The following is a 24,034-nucleotide window of genomic DNA, read 5'->3' as shown; positions in this document are numbered from 1 at the left end:
ACATTATACAAACCTCAACAATGGTGACAATCATCAAAATATTCAGAAACAGATCAACTCTGAACATCCTCTTCAGTTGATTTCATCTAAGGCTGTGGCTGAAAGTCAGTTGTAGTTCTTGTTTCTGCTTGTCTCTTCTCTTTTTTCTGTTCTTGTTCAGCTTTCCTTCAGTGATTCTGCTTGTTAACAACAGGTGTTCATCACTAATGCTTAATCATCACTCAATTAATCACCTGATTATCTCATTGACAGCAAATCTGCCGCAGTGTTTCTTTAACACTTTGTAGATTGGGACAATATGTACAGAGCAGTGTTGATTTAAAGGCGGGCGTACACGGTGCGAGTTCGGACCAGGATCGGACACTCGGGAGGTCGTGAGATATTGCACACGTTGCGAGTCAGTTTAACTGATAATCGCGTCAATGCAGCTGGTACACGGCACGACTGTCCTGCACGAATTTTATCCCGAGCCGGCAGCAATCACGTGAGCTTTCGCGCTAAACACAGAGACCGTCAATATTGCATGCAGGCAAAGCTTCAGATAGAAAAAATGACAGAAATGTGTGTGCAAATGATTTGTTGTAAAGCAGAGAACAGTAGCCATTCAACATAAAAACTAGAGAGAGAGAGAATTATTATTTTTATTTAATATTATTATTATTATTTTCTGTAGTACAATGTTCAAAATAATTTTCTATGCTGTTTTGATGCTTTGGCAATACAATTGTATTTTTGTCATGCCAATAAAGCTTTATTGAATTGAACAGAATTGAATTGAGAGAAGTGTGTGTGTGTGTGTGTGTGTGTGTGTGTGTGTGTGTGTGTGTGTGTGTGTGTGTGTGTGTGTGTGTGTGTGTGTGTGTGTGTGTGTGTGTGTGTGTGTGTGTGTGTGTGTATGAGAGTGTGAGAGAGGAAGAGAGACATGTGTATGCGCACGCTGTATGGTTGCTGCCACTGAGGTATAGCCCCACGTGGTTGTGTATAATTTGGAAATAGGGGACAGCTGGTGAAAATCGGGCCGACTCCCCGAATTTTTTAAACATGTTTAAAGATGATCATGCGAGCATCACCGATTCCACTCGATTTCTCCCGAGTGAAAAAAAATCATCTGCGAGCTCGTAAAAACAGCAAAAATCGCACCGTGTACGCCCGCCTTAACTCTAAGGATATGTTTCAGTTGTTGAGGGGAAGTACACCTGGAGCTTCAGGTGTGCGTGTGTAAAACAACTGATTTTTCACTGCAAATAGAGCTAAAATGGAACTTATTTTATTCATGCACACATATATACACATATTATAAAAACAGGCCCAATGGGAAGTTTGCAACTTCCCTCCAGAGAAAGTGTAATTCAATTATTAGATATTTCTGTCATAACTTTTGATCTGTGAGATAGTAATTAATAATGCATCTGTTCTAGATTTCACATTAAATTACAGGATCTTAAAATGTTAAACTCCCATATGAAGCATACAAATGATACAGCTTCGATCACTCAATTAATTCGTTTGTAAATGCGAATGATGTTTTTGCAGTTTGGACAGGTGTGTTTCACATCCTTGCACGAGTCCATACAGAAGGGAATGCAACAACAGAACCAGCACCTGAAAATCACAACAGACAATCTCTAAATCAGCAGTCTGTAAATTCAAGCAGGTAAACGCTCTAAAGCTTGTACAGTTAGCATACTCACACAAAGAGCGCAAGAACTCCGCAGATTAACCAGGTGAGCAACCCGTTTAAATATTCGATTTCCGTGAGGACCTCTGTCATGCAGTGAGGGCAGATAACACGGCCCGGGACATCAGTGAGACTCATAAGCGCCGGCTGCGTAACTGCACATGTACAAATGCATCTATGACATGCGGAACGAAACAGTATAATATATATATATATATATATATATATATATATATATATATATATATATATATATATATATATATATATATATATATATATATATATATCCTCTTGCAGATGTTTAAAGTGCCCATATTATGCTTTTAGGATATTCCATTTCATAGTGTGCAATAGAGCTGTTTGTGAATGTAAAAGCTCTGTCAATTTCCAATGATCAAAGTGCAGATAAATGCAAAATAGGAGAGTTATTGTCTCCAAAAGAAAGAAGCGCCTATAGGCAAATAACTAGAAGAATAACAAAGTACCGTACATTTTTGTTACCAATGTTGAAAACAGTTGTGCTGCTTCATATTTTTGTGGAAACTCTGATACATTTATTTTTTTCAGGACCATTTGATAAACAGAAAGTTCTAAAGACTAGCATTTATTTGGAATATAAATCTTTTGTAACATTAGATATGTCTTAAGATATAAGTTTTACTGACTCCAAACTTTTGAATGGTGGTGTATATAATTTATACGTCTGCAAGAGTAATTAATTAATTCTGGGTGACATGCAAATGTATTTTGAAGATTGTTTTTTTATTTATTAATTAAACATGAAAAATGTCCTCCAAACACCCTATATTTCAAGGTAGGATTTTAGACAATATCAGCATAAATCTTATTTTTCAGAGTAAATCCATTAAAGTAACTTGGAATTATTATCAATGATTTTCTTTTTGGTTACACAAGTATATACACAAAAAAACGAGATTGGTTGAAACATCATTGAAACAAAATAAGGATTTATGCCAATATTGTTTGTCCAGGGCGTTCACAAACCTTTGAAAAGCACTGTAATGTATTAAATGCAAGAGTACAAGTATTCAGTTTCAATAGTACTCAAGTAAAGTACAAATTCTTCAAAGTAATAATTAAGTACTTCACACCTCTAATCACATCAAAACATGCAAAGTTCAGGGAATAAAGAGGAATTAGGTAAATGGCGGCTTTCTGATTCAGAGGAAATCTTCTGTGAAAATTCAGAAGTTTGCAGGCATTATCAGTTCCCTCCGATTTATATGGTTTATCCTCGTCGTGCTACTACATTCTAGAGTTTACCACTCATGAAATGAATAAAACATGAGAAATGATGGGTCTTGGGTTCTGAACACTCACCGACAGGAACCATCATGGGCTGGACGTTGGTGGGTGGAGCCCCGAACCCATATGGAGGTGGTTGGTAAGGTGCAGCGTGTGGACCTGTAAAAGGGCCAAAACACCAGTTAGAAACACTGAAACCCACTGCACTGGAGATTTAGAGGATGTGAGATCATCCGTTTTATTTAAAACCCAGACAGCAACATAGTGTCGGCACAGATCCGGCCCACATCTGGTACGTGTGGATTCCATGTGTACCAGATGTGGGCCGGATCTGGGCCAACACTATGTTGCTGTCTGGGAAGCGAATTCATCTCAAATGATCCAATTAAACAAGTGAGGAAATAACACTAGACATGTTAACATGCACTCAAATAATCTGCTGGTAATTGGATTGATGGCTCAATCAGAATGAAAAGCCTTCATTTAAACACCTCAATCGACTCAACTGAGCTCGATCTCAGTGAAATTGTGATTAAAAGGGGTAGATTTGAAATAATCAGATTAAGAGGAAAAAATAAGCACGTAAACACTTGAATATGAGTATCTTCTCGATCAGATTTTAAAAAAGGTTAGTCCCATTTAAAACATTACTTGGGTTTCAATTGTTCAGCTGTTGATTTATTTGTTTCCAGGATCAATAACATGCTATATTATCCAGTCTTGGGTGGACACGCATTGCTGGTAAAAACTGATATTCAATGTTCTGTGAGTGTGAGATGGACAGTGCCTGAAACCCAGTGTTTCTGTTTATGAAGAACATACAATTATATTTACAGGCTTTCACAGTCAGAGATGTTCCCACCCACTACAACAGTATCCATCCATTAGAAAGCTAATCAACCAGGCCATTACTTAATTGAGGTCAACATCTTGTAAAAGTGTCATACATGTTTCTTGAGGTCCTCTGTAATCGTGAAGCTCAAACTATATCACCACCCAGAGTCTGTATGTTTTACAGGTAACGTCCTTTAACACACATCTGACGTCAATGATGTGACCTTTGCCCAGTGCATGATTTCCTGATAACCCGTCCATAAAACAGATCTTAATGGTGCACTTTCTTCAACAAAAACACATTCAATGAACTGAAGTAGAGAGACTGAAATAGTATTTTCTTGTAAAACATACTCCAAATACTATAATCTTTGTTTTACTAACAACTTGAAATTTTTTTGAAGTTTTTGGATCTTTTTCTATCTAATAGTATTAATACTTGAGGGAACACTGACTTGCATTTGGGTCGAATCACAGATTAAAGGCTTCAGAAACGTTCTCCTACTGTAAGTTGTTACAACTAGGTTCCATATGTTATTATTAGTTAGCTGCGTTAGTTAACAAGAACAAACAATTCTTCTATTAATCTTAGCTATTGTTCATATCAACATTTACTAATACATTATTCAAATAAAAAGGTGTGTCTGTTCATATAATTGAATGGACCTGAGCTAACATGAACCAACAACGAACAGTTATTAACTAATGTTGAAAAAGATGAATAAGTACTGTAAAAAATGTATTGCTCATTGTTTGTTAGTTGTATTAACCAACATAGCTAATGAACCTTATTGTAAAGCTTTATAATTCGTTCTGGTCTGTAATCCTCTTGTTAGTGAAGATGATCTGACCTGTTTGAGGAGGGTAGGCTGCCTGCGGTCCAGGGTTGTATACGCCTGTCTGGGTCGGCTGAGGACCGGAATAAGGAGGGGGGGTGTATTCCTTCTCCATGATCAAAGACCTGGGAATGAGAATACATGAAGATGAGGAATTGCAAACGTTTCTTTATCTTTGTAACATTCTAATCTTGTTCTACTAATTTCCCTATATCTATAATAAAAACCACACACTATACAAAGCTGAATAACATGCACTAGACATTTAACAAAAGCATAACTCTGAAGTAAAAATGTATGCTCGAACCTGTATGCAGTGTGAAACGTGCGGTTGTGTTGCTTCCTCTTTTAGAGAACGAACGGCAGAACATGGATGACTATGAGTGAGAGCGAGAGGGTGCGGTCCATGACAACACCAGTCCAGTCATAAAATTACAGGCAGATAACAGCGCACTAACTGTGTAGGCAGGGCTATCTTTGGCTAAATGATGATCAACCGCCCCGTTTTCCATGACAATAAAGGGAGAGAGAAAGCAACATTACCAGTTTAGCAAAATTTAGTTTGCACTGTTAATCTTAAAGCAAATGTTGGCAGGTCAGCAGACAGACTCAATCCACGAACATATTAAATCAGGACTAGTCTAAAATTATGTCACTTTATGTGTGTCACAGTTTAAGCAATGTTACATTTTATGTTGTAGGGAAAAATAACAGGAATAATTAGAATATATTGCATTTGGATGTTAAAAATTATTATTATTATTATTATTTTTTACATTTGATATGTCTAAAACTTTATACTTCTCTTTTATTATGTTAATTGTATGTATTCAAATTGAATAACTAGCCCGTTCATGGAAAATGCCATAGGCTATGCAGATTATAAGCCATTTAATCATGTAGTTGGGCTTTATAAGGCTGAATGAATCCTTTAAGTGTGCTCATACATTGCTTATGTAGATTTTTCTTTGACTAAATCATGATTTCATCACAGCTGAGTCGAGTTCCTGGCTTTCAATTCTTTTGGGTGATGTGCACACTGTAAATGCATGGTTATATTTTACTCTGTCAGTTTGTAGGCTACTCAATGCTCATAAAACTTTAATGTGATTGTGGGAGAAAGTTTCCATTAGCTCTGTGCTGTGCTGTTGTAATCTGTTTATATTAATATTACCTCAATTTGAGTCCAGCATTTCCTGGAATTGGTCAGTCATTAACATTTAGATAGAGAGAGGGCAGCTTATAAACAATTTACCACGTCTCCATCTTCCAACTTGCAATGCTGGAAATTATTTTTTCTTTTATTTGATGTGTAGAGCCTTGATTGTTCACACTAACTGAAGCCTCAGCCTTTCTCATTCAGTATACATTCAGAAGTGCATTGAATATGAAATATAACATCAACTAACTTGCCAAATCATATATGGAGTTTATCCTTTCTCTCATCCATTTTTGAAACTGTTTTTAGGGAAGACATAAGGAAATTATAACTTTTTATATTTATTTTTTTATTCAGCATTAATTTAATAGCATTAAATTAATTAATTAATTGGTTAAAATCCTAAGTAAGAAACAATGTTGCAAGAAATTTCTCTCTCTCTCTCTGTGTGTGTGTGTTTGCGCGCCTGTGCCAGAAAATCGCGTCCATAGAAACCGGCAGTATCCAGGCTACGGAAAACAAACATTCGGCGACTTCGACCGCTACAGGAACCGATAAATCTATTTAACAAACCGATTTTTTAAATACAGGCTAGTAAATACTTTTTTACTTTACACCAAATTATGATGTCATCCCAAGTTTTAGTGTCACGACCCCATTTTGACACGCGGGTAGTGGCACAGAATGGCTCACAGCCGCCGGTCACAAACCCGGAGACCACCGTTAAGGAAAACGTTTACGCGGGTACATCCGCCGGTCTGGCCACCGCGGGCTACCGGAGTGCCAAATACACCCCCGAAGAGTGGCTCACCAATAACTCTGCTCTCTTAAACCGGGCCGTCGCGGACCGGGACCGGGCGGAGAATATTTGCCACGAGTCCAAAGCACTGAAAGCGGAGACCGACGCCGGGACTTTACGCACGCAGACCGAGGGCACCAAGCACCTGGGCGAGCGGCTGCAGGACATCCACCGCTGGAGATCCGAGTTGGCGCAGTTTATCGAGCGGCTGAACGCAGAAACACACCTGCTGATTGGCTCCAGGAGGCGGCTGGAAAAAGCGCTGGACGCCACGGAGATCCCCTTCGCCATCGCCACTGATAACCTGACCTGCCGAGAGAGACGCTTCGGCCCGGATCTGGTGGTGGACCCGGTGGAAGAGGAACTTCTAAAGGTATGAAAAACATACAAAAAAATCGAAAAATATTTTTTTTTTGTCTACTCGTATGGAAATTTGTCTTTGGCTCCCTACAAAGTGAAAATTATGTAAAATGGTCTATTTTTGTCTTTTCTTTGTTCAAGAGAATAATAAAACAATAAATATATATTTTAGTAGTTCCCATGGCAGCGAACAATTTTTGGTTCCCAGGCAGAACGTAGTTGTGGGTTCTCTGAACGATCTGGGAAAGGAACGTTTCCAAAACGTGTTAGCCTATTTGTAACGTTTGTTTTTGGTAAACAATGACTTTTTTAAAATATGAATTGTATTCTTAGACATTAAAAATGAATAATAATTATGTTACTAACAATAGGATAACATTACAATAATTTTACCGTTGAATTAGCGGATCGACGAGCTTCTCTCTCTAATAATCGCTTAATATTTTTAGCTAATTGGATTTATCTGAAAATGAAAATGAATTTTGACTGATCAAATCCAGGTTTTAATAAACTCTATCTGCAAAAAAAAAAAAAGACATTCAGCATAACATTATATAAAAAAATAAAACCTAAAAATAATCTGCATGGAATAAAAAAAAGACAGAGAAAGTAGACTGTTCTTATTTGGTTCCCCCAAAAAATAACCAAATGCGAACCATATGGGAACTTTAGGGGAATGTTCTGTGTTTACTAATTAGTAGTAGGCTAGTAATAGTAGCTACTGAGTAAGGAAGATGCCACAAACAAGATAATATTTGAATATATATATGTGAACAACAGATCCTAAAACAGTTCATTAAATGATTTTCAACAGGAGGTGGAGCTGATCAGAAGCATCCAGGCCCTACTGAAAAAAACTCTGGATCAAACTCTCAACCAGATCAGGCTAGTTATCTAGCATTTTGTCATAATTTACTACCTTTGAGACTACAGCACATAACTGAGATGGATTTTATTCGGATTGCAGAATGCAGATTAAAGTCATAAAACTGTTTGTGTGTGCCAGGCTGAACCGGGAGGTGACGCAGACTCTTGAGTTCGACTGGTCTGATAAACAGCAGGCCTACACCCTGGATGACCAGTGCGGACGTTATAACAACCGGAGCATGGACACACAACAGCATCGCAGCTCAGCAGTGCTGCAGGATCAGTGCGTGCCAAAACTCACAAACACAAACAGTATTTTCATTTCACACACACCTTGCACAATACATTATATCAGCATATCAAAGGTGCCGTTTAGCTTAACCAGATCATTCTGAACAGTTTTTGGCTGTATTGGATTCTTGACAGCATCAGTGGCGGCACTCTCCGGTGTGTTTCTCTGTAGGGTGTGTGATGAGGAGGTGTGGCGTAAGTTTACTGTGGATAACCTGCGGCTGGCGGAGAGAGAGGAGACGGCGAGCCAGGCCCTGAGGAGGCTGTCTGAGCGAGTGCTGCAGGAGACGACTGAGGACCTGCGGGCGCAGTGTGTTACTGTAGATCAGGCTTTCATCCAGCGCTGCATGGAGCTGAGCCAGTCCAAAACACAGCTGGAGCTGCACCTGGGACAGGCAATACACACCTATACAAAGCAAAAGCCCATACAGTGCATGATGTATATAAATGATCACATACAATGTAAAAAACAACAACAAAAAAACGGTAGATGTGAACTTTACAGTAAAAAAATGTAGAGGCATTTTAAGTTTTAATGGAATGAACATTTCAAAGTAGAATAACTGGCTGTAGCATTGTTTTTCGGAGAAACAAGTATGTGAACAGCATGTTTCCTAGATATCTGCAAACATATGGTATTTTTATCCTTTAGTACAGCCAAAAAATAGTTAAAAAATACAGCACCTTAAACTCAAATAATTCAATAAACATTTATTTAACAGCGTAAGATAAGAACATAAACACTAATGTACATAACTAATAAGAAAATCATTTTTAGATCATTTTTTACAGTGTATGATAGAGCCTATAGAATCTTTACGTTTCATACTTTATACAAAAACATGAAATCACTCTATGGTTGTTTACCGTGTGTGTGTAATAGATTCTGCATCAGATCGGGGCTCAGGAGAAGAATATAGCATACTTGCAGCAAGCTGTGCATGATAAAGAAGCTCCACTCAGAGTGGCTCAATCCAGGCTGCATAACCGGACCTTCAGACCCAACATTGAGCAGTGCCGAGACCAGCCGCAACTCAGGTACAGGCACTCACTCACACACTCACTTACTCACACACTCGCTCACTCACACACTCACTCACTTACACACTCACTCACTTACACACTCACTTACTTAAACACTCACTTGCTCACTCACACACTCACACATTCACTCACTTACTCACACACTCACTCACACACACACACTCACTCACTTATACACACACTCACTCACTCACACACTCACTCGCACTCACTCGCTCACTCACTCACTTAAACATTCACTTGCTCACTCACACACTCACTTACTCACACATTCACTTACTCACACATTCACTCACTTACACACACACTCACTTAATCACACACACTCACTCACTCACTTGCTTACTCACACACTCACACACACACTCACTCACACACACACTCACTCACTCAAACACAATCACTCACTCACTCGCACTCACTCGCTCACTCACTTAAACACTCACTTGCTCACTCGCACACTCACTCGCTCACTCACTTAAACACTCACACACACTCACACACACTCACTCGCACTCACTCACTCACTCGCTCACTCTCGCACTCACTCACTCACTCACTCTCGCACTCACTCAATCACTCGCACACTCACTCGCTCACTCACTCACTCTCGCACTCGCTCACTCACTCTCGCACTCACTCACTCGCACTCACTCACTCGCACTCACTCATTCACTCTCGCACTCACTCGCTCACTCACTCTCGCACTCACTCACTCGCACTCACTCACTCACTCTCGCACTCACTCGCTCACTCACTCACTCACACTCACTCTCGCACAATCACTCACTCGCACACTCACTCACTCGCACTCACTCACTCACTCTCGCACTCACTCTCGCACTCACTCGCACACTCATTCACTCACTCACTCACTCGCACTGACTCACTCTCGCACTCACTCGCTCACTCACTCACTCTCGCACTCACTCACTCACACTCACTCTCGCACACTCACTCACTCGCACACTCACTCACTCACTCACTCTCGCACTCGCTCACTCACACATTCGCACACACACTCACTCACTCATTCGCACTCACTTAAGCCTGGTTCACACGGCAGGATAATTAGGCCGATTTTAGCCCCGATTCACCCCTCCCGACAATCTTAAGGATGCTCTGATTATCGTAAAATAATCTAATCAGATATTCCTGCCGTGTGTGGTGGGTTAAGACTGCTCTCGTCTGTTCGGAAGGACATCGGGACCGCTCCGATCTCAAATCGGGGATATCCAACATGTTGGATTGTTTTGGCCCGATTTCTCCTCCTGTGTGGTGTCCCCCGGGGACAAACGAGCACGCAGCCTGTGGACTGTGGCGTGTAGATTTTTTCTTTCATCCATTGGCTGCTCTATAGTATTTTATCACGCTATCATTCATTCAAGTGCTAAGAAACAAGCGTGATAAAACGCAAAAATAAGAGCTTAAATCTGTACTGGCGGCGCGCTGTCTGTAAAGCTCCTCTCTGTGTGATACACACACACACACACACACACACACACACACAGGACTCACTGAGTTCTCTTTCACGCTTGAACGGACAAAAACACACAAAAGTATGCCAAAATGTTCACTTTGTCGAGTATCCTCGTAAGCACAGTATTAAATTACATTTGATCTCGAGGGATGTTGCGAGATTTCCCGTCTGACCTGGGAATGCTCGGGAGTCAAATCGGTTCGTGTGTGATGTGTTGATTTTGCCGTGTGGCTGCGCACCACACTGTACGACCAAAACTGTTAGACCCATGATTTTTTATCGCCGTGTGTGGGGTCTCTCAGGTTTAGAAAATCAGCCGACAATTTTAAAATCGTCCCGTGTGAACCAGGCTTTACTCGCTCACTCACTCACTCGCACACACACTCACTCGCTCACTCACTCACTCACTCACTCGCTCGCTCACTCGCTCTCACACACTCACTCACTCGCTCACTCTCGCACACTCACTCGCACACTCACTCTCGCACACTCACTCACTCGCACACTCACTCACACACATGAACCGATCTGATGCGTGTGTGTTTTGTAGTCTGTTAGGTGAGGCATCAAAGCTCAGCAGTACAGTATCAGCCCTACAGCAGCAGCTGTATGAAGCACGCAAATCTTTGTCTGACCTTGAGGAGAGTCGACTGGCCCTGGAGAAAGACATCGCTTGCAAAACAAACTCTCTCCTCATCGACAGAGAGAAGTGTATGACGCACCGCACACGCTACCCTACTGTCACAGTGCTGTCTGGATACTGACACACTCTCATAACATTCCCTCCTCAACAGGAGGTCCGGGTCTGTTAGACTGTTACTTCCAGTGGCCTGCAGTGTCTGTGTGTGTGTGTCTGTTTTATTTTTTATGCAGTTATTATATATATATATATATATATATATATATATATATATATATATATATATATATATATATATATAGCCTCTGGTTTTAAATAAAAACCTTATTCAAAAGCAATCATTCTAGTTTTAATGATAGATTATTATAGTTATTAATTATCTTTATTATTTATTATTATATATTACATGTTTTATTGTGTCATTTAAATTTGTTTCTACATATTATAAATAAATTAAGAGTGACCAATCATAAGGTTTTAGTCCTACACAAATTTACATTTAAAGGGATAGTCGGTACCAAAATGACAAATATGTGCTTATTATTAATATATCATTTTCTGTGTTAAATCAGGATTTGAAAGTCATTACAATAAATTAATCCTGAAATATTTCTGAAAATAACATGGACCCTTTTCACATTTCCGGGGTTCTCAGAAGCGGATGTTGTCATAGTTGGGTAAACTTTAGTGGTGAACAGGAGATGGCAGCAAATTTAATTTTTGTATTCCCGTTTGCTCCAATAACAAAAGAAAAAAATCCATGTTAGTGTTCTGTGACTTTCCAGAGGAGGGAAAAATATCGAGATATTGATTACAGCAGTCAGAAGAGAGAAAGATGTGAAATTTGCCATTACTCCCTCAGCCGTTGTATTAGAAACACCCTCACAGCAGCGTTCATTTGTGTTTTGTAATTTACTGCCAAGGTAATTTAACACAAAGTATAGCGTTATAATTGTATATTAAATATTTAAAAAATGATAATACTAAAAACTATATTTGCAATGTTGATAACTGTGGAAACGTGTCATCACCGTAAGTGAAAAGGGTCCATTAAAAAAAAATTGCTGCCTCAATGAACTGGAATTTGTGGAAAGACAAAAGGTATCAATATGGTAGGACTAGTTTCAACTTACTTACTAGTTTGATGCAAATACAGACAAAACTGGTACGTACTATATAATCTGATTATATGGCTTATGCAATTTACAAGAGTAGAATACTTAAATCTGCCTGTGTTTACTAAGTATTGGGTAAATAAAGTGAGTGTTTTTTAAAATGGTGTTGTTGTTTATGTCTCTACAAGTGCATAAGAATGTTAATTCCATTCAGGAAGATTGGAACCTCAACACTGCATCTTAGATTGACACTATGAACGCCATCAACATGACCGGTGTCTTAAGTATGTGTGAAAACACAGCAAATGTTATTGGCCGACGATAGTCCATGAGGTCATTGCAGAGCGCTCGTGAGTATAAGAGGGCGCATGTAATGCATGTCATCACCTTTTTTTTGTCTTCAGGAACAATTTGTTTGTAAAATAGCACGTGGTGAAGGCAAACTAGAAATGGAAAATCCGAGCAAGCGTTTCAGGAAGTGTGTGCCTCCGTGCCCCAGGTTTCTGACTCCTAACTTTCATCAAGATGTCCTGTCTTTGGCATCATCATATCCAGCAGACAGCATGTTGCTGGTGCCATCAGGCCAGGGAGAGGTGGTTGAGGAGGGCAAGGATATTATTTGTACTGAGCCCTCTGAGCATGCAAGCCCTGCATACGGGGAGCTGTTAGATGTTATGGCCGTGTCATAACCAGATCTGGAGAATATATATATATAAAAAACCAAATCTGGATCTATGGTATGGGGCGTGAAAAACAGGAAGTCGCTCGTGGCAGACTTGACCCATTAGCCCTCCCCCATGAGCCAACCAATTCTTACTGAACTCCATGCAGAGGTGAAGTCGCCGTAAAAGAAATCATATTCAGCTCGCATTTATCCATTCCAACATTCAAATTATGTGAATGTAGAGGGGTTACGAGAGCAAGGATATGTGAGGATGCCCCTGTCGAAGAGACGCTTGTCAGCTATCCCTCAAAGGGTGAATCATCCTCTCTGAAGGCTGTGGCATGTCATCTTAACATCTTTGCTCCCCTTTGATCCTTAGGGTTGATGTAGGGTGAACTGAGTATTGTAGGGCATTCTACATGTATGTCCCCTCTACTTGTGTATGGTCTCCGCTGGATGGGTGGGCTTTTTAGGCCTCTCTAGTTGACCCTGGTTGAATATGGAAATAGATGATGCTAATAAGTCGAAGAAGTTTGCCTGGGGGGCATCCCTCCTTGTTATCTGTCACTTACAATGGCTAGCACTAATAAAGAAATACTAAGCGCTGGCTATAGCAGGTCCTAGATTAATGTTTTACCTAAAGTGGGGTTCGAGCTGCCTACCCCAGTATTCTGAGATCTTTAAGTAGTGTTAAGCTCCCCTATGGGTTGAGCCTCTACTGTGCCTGAGGCTCCCCCTTTGGAGGAGCAGCAACATTGAAGGTCGTAGCGGCTGCGGTTTTAGGGCCGTGCATGCTCCCTTTGGTGAGCTGCTCTTTAGGACCTTAGGGTTGAGTAAGGTGTTTATTCCATCCCCAACTGTGTTGGGTCTTAAAGTAGGGTCCTTCGCTCCCCTTTAAAGCTCAAGTTGATCTATCTTCTTATTCTGCACTCTTTCTTTAAAAGAAGTTCACATAGCTGAGCCAGTTATTCTTTAGACCTCTGCTCTTGGGCCCGGCTTATGGACTGCAAGGAAGGAAGGTTGTAAAGGCCAAGACTTCCCTTGTTATAAGAGCATAGAAGCTTGGATATCGCATATAATTGGCAGTGTTGAAGTTTCACTTCGAAAGGGAACATCTCAGGTTACGACTGTAACCATGGTTCTGAGAAGGGGAATGAGACAGCGTCTTGTTGCCATGCCTTAGGCCTACCTCTGTGTCTCATTCAGACAAAAGAGTTGATGACGTGTATTACAGGCTCCCTCTTATACTCATGGCACTCCACTAATGACGTCATGAACTGTCGTTGACCAATTAAATTGGTCATTTTCACATGATGTCGTTACCCATATATATATATATATATATATTTTTTTTTTTTTCAGTGAAACATCATAATGATTACTAATGCCCTTATGTGTGTCATTGTGACTGGATAATTTGGTTTTGATGGCTGTCTTCAGTGAATAGTGAGTGTTTACTTGTGTGTTTACAGTTTAAACAATGATTATGGGCTTTGTCTATATAGGGACAATGGTAAATAAATCTATAAAATTTATTCATGGAAGTGAAAATACTGTACCACAATGTCAAAGTATAGTTTGACTTATTTAATTTGACTTGCACATTATTAAATCGTGAATGTTTTGTTTTTTTGCACAGCAGTATTACAAGGTAAGGTTACAGCATCAGAAGCGCATATATATATATACACATATATACACACACACACACACACACACACACACACACACACACATATAGATATAGACAATTCTTTAAATAAATAATCAAGATTATGACAAAAGTTGCTGCAATTAGTGTTGGCTATGGTACTTCACTTAGGTCTACTCTCATTGCATCAAATGTTTCTATTTACAATGTGTTTTGCCTGGTGTCCTAACCAAATAGAAGCTTGGATATCATGGCCTCCTTTCAGTCATGGCCTCCTAATCATTTAAACAGATTGACCACATCTCTTTCCTCTGATAGCTGGTGGGTGTCCGGGTAAGCTATGACTGCCTTTGTATCACTTGGATAGATGCTGCATACGGGTGGCGGTAGAGGAAATTCCACTATTTTGTTGAAAGGCTTCTCTCCAGTGTGAATTCTCATGTGAATTTTAAGGCTTTGTTTCATTGTGAAACTCTTTCCACACTCAGAGCAGACAAAGGGCTTCTCTCCAGTGTGACTCCTCATGTGACTTTGAAGGTGTCCTTGTTGCATGAAACTCTTTCCACACTCAGAGCAGGAGAACGGCTTCTCTCCAGTGTGAATTCTTATGTGTCTCTCAAGGCTTTGTTTCACTGTGAACCTCAATATACAATAAGGACAGGTGAAAGGTTTCTCTCCAGTGTGGATTTTCATGTGTCTCTCAAGGGTGCTGTTCATTGTGAAACTCTTTCCACACACAGAGCAGGTGAAAGGCTTCTCTCCAGTGTGAATTCTCATGTGACTATCAAGGTTTTGTTTCACTGTGAAACCCTTTCCACACTCAAAGCAGACGAAGGGCTTCTCTCCAGTGTGACTCCTCATGTGACTTTGAAGGTGTCCTTGTTGCATGAAACTCTTTCCACACTCAGAGCAGGAGAACGGCTTCTCTCCAGTGTGAATTCTTATGTGTCTCTCAAGGCTTTGTTTCACTGTGAACCTCAATATACAATAAGGACAGGTGAAAGGTTTCTCTCCAGTGTGGATTTTCATGTGTCTTTCAAGGGTGCTGTTCACTGTGAAACTTTTTCCACACTCAGAGCATGTGAAAGGCTTCTCTCCAGTGTGAATTCTCATGTGATTTTGAAGGTGTCCATGCTGCGTGAAACTCTTTCCACACTCAGAGCAGATGAAATGCTTATCTTCGGTGTGAGTACTCATGTGTATCTTAAGGCTCCTTCTCACTGTAAAACTCTTTCCACACTGAGAACAGATGAAAGGCTTCTCTCCAGTGTGAATTCTCATATGAATGTTAAGCTTTTGTTTCTCTATGAAGCTCATTCCACACTGAGAGCAGGTGAACGGCCTCTCTCCAGTGTGAATTCTCATGTGTCTCTCAAGGACATGTTTCAATGTGAAACTCTTCATACAATAAGAGCAGATGAAAGGCTTCTGGCCAGTGTGAATTTTCATGTGAATTTGAAGTTGACCTTGTTGCATGAAACTCCTTCCACACATAAAGCATGAGAATGGCTTCTCGCCGGTGTGAATTCTCATGTGACTCTCAAGGTTACTCTTCACTGTGAAACTCTTTCCACATTGAGAGCAGGAGAAAGGCTTCTCTCCAGTGTGAATTCTCATGTGACATTTCAGCTGTCCTTGTTGTTTGAAACTTTTTCCACATTGAGGGCAGGAGAAAGGTTTTTCCCCAGTGTGAATTCTCATGTGAATTAGAAGTTGCCGTTGTTCCATGAAACTGTTTCCACACTGAGAGCAGATGAAGGGCTTCACTCCAGTGTGAATTCTCATGTGACTCTCAAGGTGTTGTTTTACTGTGTAACTCCTTGCACACTGGGTGCAGGCAAAAGGTTTCTCTCCAGTGTGAATGCTCATGTGTCTCTTAAGGCTCCGGTTTACTCTGAAACACTTTCCACATTGAGGACAGGTAAAAGGTTTCTCTCCGGTGTGAATTCTCATATGAATTTTTAGCTTTTGCATCTCTATGAAGCCCATCCCACACTCAGAGCAGGAGAACGGCTTCTCCCCAGTGTGAATTCTCATGTGTCTGTCAAGGCTTTGTTTAAAAATGAAACTCTTTCCACACTGAGAGCAGATGAAAGGTTGCTCTCCAGTGTGTATTCTCATGTGAGTATTAAGCTGTTGTTTCTCTATGAAGCCCATCCCACACTCAGAGCAGATAAAAGGCTTCTCTCCAGTATGAATTCTAATGTGTCTCTCAAGGCTTTGTTTCAATGTGAAACTCTTTTCGCACTGAGGGCATGTGAAAGGCTTCTCTCCAGTGTGAATTCTCATGTGACTCTCAAGGCTTTGTTTCACTGTGAAACTCTTTCCACACTGAGAACAGGAGAAAGGCTTCTCTCCAGTGTGAACTCTCATGTGACGTTTCCGCTGTCCGTGTTGTGTGAAACTCTTTCCACATTGAGGGCAAGTGAAAGGCTTCTCCCCAGTGTGAATTCTGGTGTGAATTATTAGTTGTCGTTGATCCATGAAACTCCTTCCACACTCAGAGCAGGAGAAAGGCTTCTCTCCAGTGTGAATTTTCATGTGACGTGTCAGCTGTCCTTGTTGTGTGAAACTCTTTCCACACTGAGAGCATGTGCAAGGCTTCTCCCCAGTGTGAACCCTCATGTGAATAATAAGCTTGTGTTTTTCTATGAAGTTCATTCCACACTCAGAGCAGGAGAAAGGCTTCTCTCCAGTGTGAATTTTCATGTGACGTGTCAGCTGTCCTTGTTGTGTGAAACTCTTTCCACACTGAGAGCAGGTGAACGGCTTCTCTCCAGTGTGAATTCTCATGTGCTTCTTTAGACTTACTTGTTCGGTGAAACACACCCCCCATTGATGGCAAGTGACAGAATCTTCTTTCAGTTCCTTCAGATCTAAAACAAACATTGAAAGATTGATGTTAAAAGTCAATTCAAGGGCAGCAAAGATGAGATAGCCAACGTAATAGATGTGCACCCCAAACAATAAATTAAGATGAACATTGCTCAAATCCAATTGAAACTGAACATTTTATACAAAGTTGTAGGCCTGTTACTATGTATCCTGATTCATTACAAATGAACGTTTTGGGTTACTTGACTGTAACCCTGTTTCCTGAAAAAGTGTGAATGAGATGCTGCGCTTGATTCAGCGCTCTGAGAACACTTTTTTGTGTGACCGGCTGTGAATATACACTATTACTAAAAGTATTGGGACACCCCTCCAAATCATTGAATTCAGGTGTTCCAATCACTTCCATGGCCACAGTTGTTTAAAATCAAGTTCCTAGGCATGCAGACTCTCATCGCTCTCAGGTGGCCACCTGTGCAATAAGTCCATTCATCAAATTTCCTCACTACTAAATATTCCACGATCAACTGTTAGTGGTATTATAACAAAGTGGAAGCAATTGGGAAAAACAGCAACTCAGCCACAAAGTGGTAGGCCACGTAAAATCACAGAGTGGGGTCAGCGCATGCTGAGGCGCACAGTGCGCAGAATTCGCCAACTTTCTGCAGAGTCAATAGCTACAGACCTCCAGACTTTGTGTGGCCTTCAGATTAGCTCAAGAACAGTGTGTATAGAGCTTCATGGAATGGGTTTCCATGGCAGAGCAGCTGCATCCAAGCCTTACATCACCAAATGCAATGCAAAGCGTTGGATGCTGTGGTGTAAAGCACGCCACCACTGGACTCTAGAGCAGTGGAGACGTGTTCTCTGGAGTGACGAATCACGCTTCTCTGTCTGGCAATCCGATGGACTGGGTATGGTCTGGGTTTGGCGGTTGCCAGGAGAGCGGTACTTGCCTGACTGCATTGTGCCAAATGTAAAGTTTGGTGGAGGGGGGATTATGGTGTGGGGTTGTTTTTCAGGGGTTGGGCTTGGCCCCTTAGTTCCAGTGAAAGGAACTCTTAATGCTTCAGCATACCAAGTTATTTTGGACAATTTCATGCTCCCAACTTTGTGGGAACAGTTTGGGGATGGCCCTTCCTGTTCCAACACGACTGCGCACCAGTGCACAAAGCAAGGTCCATAAAGACATGGATGAGCGAGTTTGGTGTGGCGGAACTTGACTGGCCTGCACAGAGTCCTGACCTCAACCCGATAGAACACCTTTGGGAATAATTCGAGCGAAGACTGCGAGCCAGGCCTTATCGTTCAACATGGTGGTGGTTTGAGGAGAGACACCTGATATGATTGTAAAGCGCTTTGGGTGTACAGTAGTACATATAAAAGCGCTATATAAATGCCTCATTCATTCATTCATTCATTCATTCAACATCAGTGCCTGACCTCACAAATGTAGTTCTAGAAGAATGGTCAAAAATTCCCAAATAAACACTCCTAAACCTTGTGGAAAGATTTCCCAGAAGAGTTAAAGCTGTTATAGCTGCAAAGGGTGGGCCAACTCAATATTAAACCCTACCGATTAAGAATGGGATGTCATTAAATTTCATGTGCATGTAGGCCTAAAGGCGGACGTCTCGAAACTTTTGCCAATATAGTGAAGTTAGCATCTTGAGCTTGAGCGGCTTGACTGAGAAGTTCAAGCCTTGATGATCTAAAATCGGATGCAACCCCCCATCCTTCTTGGGAACCAGGAGGTATCTGCTGTAGTAACCTGACTCTTTCTCTGGAAGGGGAACATGTTCTACTATGACCAGAAGAGATTACAGCTCTTTTGACAGTAAATGCGCCTCCTTCGGCTTCATGGTAGTGGAGACCATGCCGCTGAAATGCGGAGGACGGCGAACTAATTGGATTCTGTAACCTTTTTCTACTGTCCTTAGAACCCAAGTAGAAACCATCCTTAGTACATTATGCTGGAAATCGCTGCCCCCCGAAACCCCAGAGGTGGCGGGGATGGTACAGAGGTTTCATGGGGGTGTCGGGAACAAGGGGGTAGATTTACATGCCCCGTACCAAGGGGGGGGTACCCCCACAGGGCTGCAAGACCATCAGGACATCTTTTTGAAAATTATGGTCAAGAGGTCTTGCCTTTTTGGAGGTTGCTGAGAGCAACGAGCCGGTCCCCAGTCTTGTTTCTGTGCCTCACGTTTTGAAGGACCAGGGCAGCCCTGGCAGCCCCTCCCCCTGAGTGTGGCGAGGAAGGAATTGCACGAAAGCTTCCTCGGTTTTCTTCACCTACCGAGACCTGCTAACAACTGTGTTACCCGAGTCGCCAAATGGGCCAGAAGGTGAGATTGGGGCATCAAGCAGGAACACCCTGTCCCTGTCTTTGATGCCAGTGAGGTTCAGCCACAGATGCATCTCCGTGCTAACCAAAGCACCCATTGAATGGCCTATGGCACAAGCAGTTTGCACGGAGGGGCAGATCTTTAACAAGCAAGATGAACATAATAAATATGAATAATAAAAAAAAGTTCATACAGTCTGTGAAGAAATTGTTCAATTGAATTAGATCTTCACCGAATAGGACTAGAACTTAGGATGGGCTTAAGTGCACAAGTAACTTAAATAGCATGTTGTTTTAAATTGTTATTAAATGACTTATTATGTAACAACAAGGGAACTCAGTATTTTAGTTTGTTGATGTGGGTAAATAAAACCAGCTACATTTTCATATGTCTCATAACACACCATAAACTTGAATGCTCTAGTTTAATACAAAAGCAACTGAGGATTCAGTATCAATATTACTGTAATATTTGTGCAGCGTTCACCTTGTTGTGACATCGATTTTTTTATATTGTTGTGGACTATTTATTTACTATTTAAACTCAAATCAATATTTCATGTCCACATATTTATTTTTATGGTCAGTAGCCATAGCTAAGCAGAATCAGTAAGCAATAAGTCAGGAGCAGAAAGGTTTTGAATTGTATCACCACAAAAGTGTTTACTTTGCAATAATGACCTGCTAACTAACATACATTCTAATGGTTTAAGGGCCAGTATTCCTTAAAACACACACTCTGGACACATTTACTCTCGCATTTAAAAAATTATTAAAACAATGGTAAAATAAAAAACTATTACCAAAGCCATTTTACCATTAATGAAATACAATGTTTTTTTATATGATCACATTAAAGTAACTTGCACTGGATATGTTAGCAGGCTAAGCTAAGGGGTTCCAGATACAATTGTAAGGAAAGGTCAGGGTCCGAAATTAACTTTTTGGCTTACCTGCCACGGGGACTGGTAGATGAAAAAATCCACCAGCCAAGCATATTTTTTACCGGCCAAAATAATAAACAGCCTTTTTTTTGTCACATATATATTCATTTCAGTACTTTTAATTGAGATACTGTAATAAGGTAGGCCTATTATGTTGAATACAAACATAAAAAATTGTCCAGAGCAAAATTTGAAATGTATAATAATAATAATAAAAAAAAATCTATATATGAAGAGTTCAGATGCAAAAGCCTCTAAGTTGCCATCTGAAATTTTCTTCTAAAATGATCATTTTTATCAAGCTCATTTATTTAAGTTCAGTAATTTCACTTAAATGGCAATTAATATGTAATTTTCATTGCCATTTAAGTGAAATTACTGAACTTAAATATACGAGCTTCATAAAAATGATCATTCTAGAAGAAAATTTCAGATGGCACTTAGAGGCTTTTGCATCTGAACTCTTCATATATTGTTCAAAATGAGAGAAATATAAATATTAGCCTACTTTCATTGGGGTAAAATAAAAATGTTTTTTGTCAGTTTTGTTTCCTGACTCATGTGGAAGGGAAGGCAGAACTTAGGCTACTCGGTTAAGTTACTTACATAACCTCGGTTCCCTGAGAGATAAGGGAACGAGTATTGCGTTGCAAACGCTATGAGAAAACTTCTTTTCTCGAGAAAAGAACGGTCATGGTGTGTAAAGCAGAAGCAGCCTAGCCAGCGGCGGAGTATGCACGATCCGCGAGTGCTGAAGACGCTCTGCACGGCTGTGATGAGCAGGACACAAATAGGCGGCGACCGCTTCTTCTAGTCGCGGGAGCTTCACATATCCTTTTTCCTCAGCGCCGTCAACAGATAAAGCGTTAACTGTACGTACACACCGCCGCCGACTTGAGCTGCAAAGAAGCTCTGGCCGCCCTGTCAAGGACGCTTATCAAAAAGTACGGGGAAGCTTGACGCTTAGCCGCTCTGTGCGTGCGCGCGCGCGGCCGGGGCTATCTCTCTGCTCGTAAGAGGCAGAAGACCGCGTGCGCGCTGAAAATGTTATATTTTGGTATGAACATTCACCCGCCACTGTGGCGGATAGCCTTATGAGATTTGAGACTCGCCAAACGGGAAATCTACCCGCATTTGGCGCTTGGCGGGTGTTAATTTCGGACCCTGGGAAAGGTTAATAAAAACATTGTACAATACAACATTGTCTTCAACAAACTTTTTGCAACAATTTCTTGTAATGCCATTTTCAAAAAAAAAAATTCTCAACATATAATACTTTTATTTTTATTATTATTAACTTTAATTGATGTTCTTGTTCCCCAGTTTCTCCGAATTCAATGGTTTTATCTGCCACTAAATATATGTATTAGAACAAAACAAAATTCAATTGGAACACTTTTGTAAAATGTTGCATTATGTGAATAAACATTTAATGATGCTAAATATTATGCAAAATAATAACCTGAAAAAACATTAGGAAACGTTCTGTATAAGCGATTTTTAGGTTATTTAAAAATAACCTCCCTACAATGTTCTGGTTCTAGTGTTAGGGGAATGTTCTGTGTTTGCTGGGTATGAGGCTTTTAAGAAAACCTTTGGATTATATTGAAAATGCTGGATCTCATGCTGTAGAATGAACCACAAGGCTGCCTGCTGTTATCAATAACTTAAATATAACTCAGAGATTAGACTCTAAATGAGCTCGGTGATTCAGGTCACATGATTAGGCTATTATGTGAAAACATAACCAACACCACCTGATCACCTTTTCTCTTTGCTTGTCTGGCAGATATAACTCAGTTACAACTCAGTTATAGCAGCACAAACAAAATCTGATATTAAAAACTCAAGGGACAAAACCCCAAGTAAAGCAAACACTGATCCCCATTAATGGTGACTTAAAACTGTGATTTTCTCCTTTGGTGATTCTGCTTGTTAACATCAGGTATCTTCAATAATCATCACTCAATTAACTCAATAACTTTAATGTGAACACTTTTAAGTGTTCATTTAACACTATTATTTTAACACTATTGAGTGTGGTCTTAAATAAACTACCAGGATAGTTAATTTAACACTGGATGTTTTTCTGTGTACTATTGTGGACATGAGAACATCAACTATTTAAGGGATAAATAATTTGATACATGAGGCTTTTTATTAGTCACGATTAACAATAAACAGAATTAACAAATTATTTTTAATAGATTTGTTGCATTGTAAGTGTCTTACTCTGTGTTTTATTCTTCCACTCTTGCATAGGTGTCGTCTGGCAGGTCTTCGTCTTCACATCTGGTGCCTGTGTGGTCTGGTTGTTTTCAGGCTGCTCCATCTTTATCACTAGAAATGTTCGATGCAGCTTATTTCATCAGTATCCATCAGTCAGGTTTCATTCAATCTATTCTCTAACAGATATTCTACAACCAAAATTGATTTGGTTTGAAATCAGTGATTTGGCGTTCAAAACGCTGCTTGAATAAGCTTCGAGACGTTTGTGGACCCATGGCTTGGAGAGCTCGTCCAACTGGCCAAGTCACGTGATCGTTACGTCATATACTGTGTGTTCGCCGCTAGGAGGCGTTCATCTGCAGATCCAGTATGATCTCTGACTGAACCCATGAACCAGTGTCTGTATTGATATGATTTTACCAGATCTCGGTTCAGTTTTATAATTTAGGTTCTAACCTGCAAACATAGACTATATGCAGAAGGGCAAAATGGAGAGTGATATATTTAATTGGACCGATTAGCCAAACTCTCCCAGAAAATAAACAAAAACAATAACAATTAATAAAAGAATACAAATGATACATACTTCATATTAATGCCATTTAATGATTTTTGCTATTTTTGCTCAAAACATTTGCTATTGGTTTGTAATGTCATAATAGCCTACATGTTTGGGCTGTATTCTTGTTGCATTTAGGCCTACATTGTGTTGACCAGCAGCAGTCTCCAGCGTAAGGTGTTTTCAGCACTTAATCTGTAAAATCTGGCCGAGAAAAGGATTTTATTCAGAGATCTGAATAATCTCATTAGCAAATGCATAATCTTGCTTTTTTAAATATAAGCAAAAAGCAATCAGTGTAGTTTTAGGATAGAGTAAAATAGCTTTAAATGTTTTATTGTGACATTTACATTTTTTACTAAATATTATAAATATATTTACAGTGAAGGGTTAGTCCATCCCAAAAATGAAAATGCTGTCCTCATTTTGCTAATAA

At 40.2% G+C, this 24,034-nt stretch overlaps 3 protein-coding genes across 3 annotated transcripts; 1 reads left to right on the top strand and 2 right to left on the bottom strand.

The window, feature by feature from the left end:
- Positions 1-1,246: 1,246 nt before the first annotated feature.
- On the bottom strand, positions 1,247-6,910 carry LOC308688412 (lipopolysaccharide-induced tumor necrosis factor-alpha factor homolog). The gene is made up of 6 exons (XM_081361430.1): positions 6,802-6,910; positions 4,925-5,098; positions 4,633-4,742; positions 3,023-3,106; positions 1,692-1,833; positions 1,247-1,602 (listed from the first exon to the last, which is right to left on the bottom strand). The coding sequence occupies exons 3-6, from the start codon at positions 4,730-4,732 to the stop codon at positions 1,494-1,496; spliced, it is 435 nt and encodes a 144-aa protein (XP_081217556.1). The 5' UTR covers positions 4,733-4,742; positions 4,925-5,098; positions 6,802-6,910; the 3' UTR covers positions 1,247-1,493.
- On the top strand, positions 6,400-11,381 carry tekt4 (tektin 4; the record flags this gene model as incomplete). Its single annotated transcript, XM_081361429.1, has 6 exons — positions 6,400-6,948; positions 7,750-7,820; positions 7,942-8,085; positions 8,266-8,488; positions 8,977-9,131; positions 11,168-11,381. 6 exons carry the CDS (start codon positions 6,400-6,402, stop codon positions 11,379-11,381), a joined length of 1,356 nt encoding a protein of 451 aa, XP_081217555.1.
- Positions 11,382-14,603: 3,222 nt separating this feature from the next.
- Positions 14,604-23,336, bottom strand: LOC308688205 (uncharacterized protein). The gene is made up of 2 exons (XM_081361131.1): positions 23,043-23,336; positions 14,604-17,563 (listed from the first exon to the last, which is right to left on the bottom strand). The coding sequence occupies exons 1-2, from the start codon at positions 23,140-23,142 to the stop codon at positions 14,967-14,969; spliced, it is 2,697 nt and encodes an 898-aa protein (XP_081217257.1). The 5' UTR covers positions 23,143-23,336; the 3' UTR covers positions 14,604-14,966.
- Positions 23,337-24,034: the final 698 nt, after the last annotated feature.

Source organism: Scardinius erythrophthalmus, assembly GCF_964197995.2.
Source record: "Scardinius erythrophthalmus genome assembly, chromosome: 3".
NCBI classification, from domain to species: domain Eukaryota; kingdom Metazoa; phylum Chordata; class Actinopteri; order Cypriniformes; family Leuciscidae; genus Scardinius; species Scardinius erythrophthalmus.
This window is presented reverse-complemented; position numbering and strand designations above follow the sequence as displayed.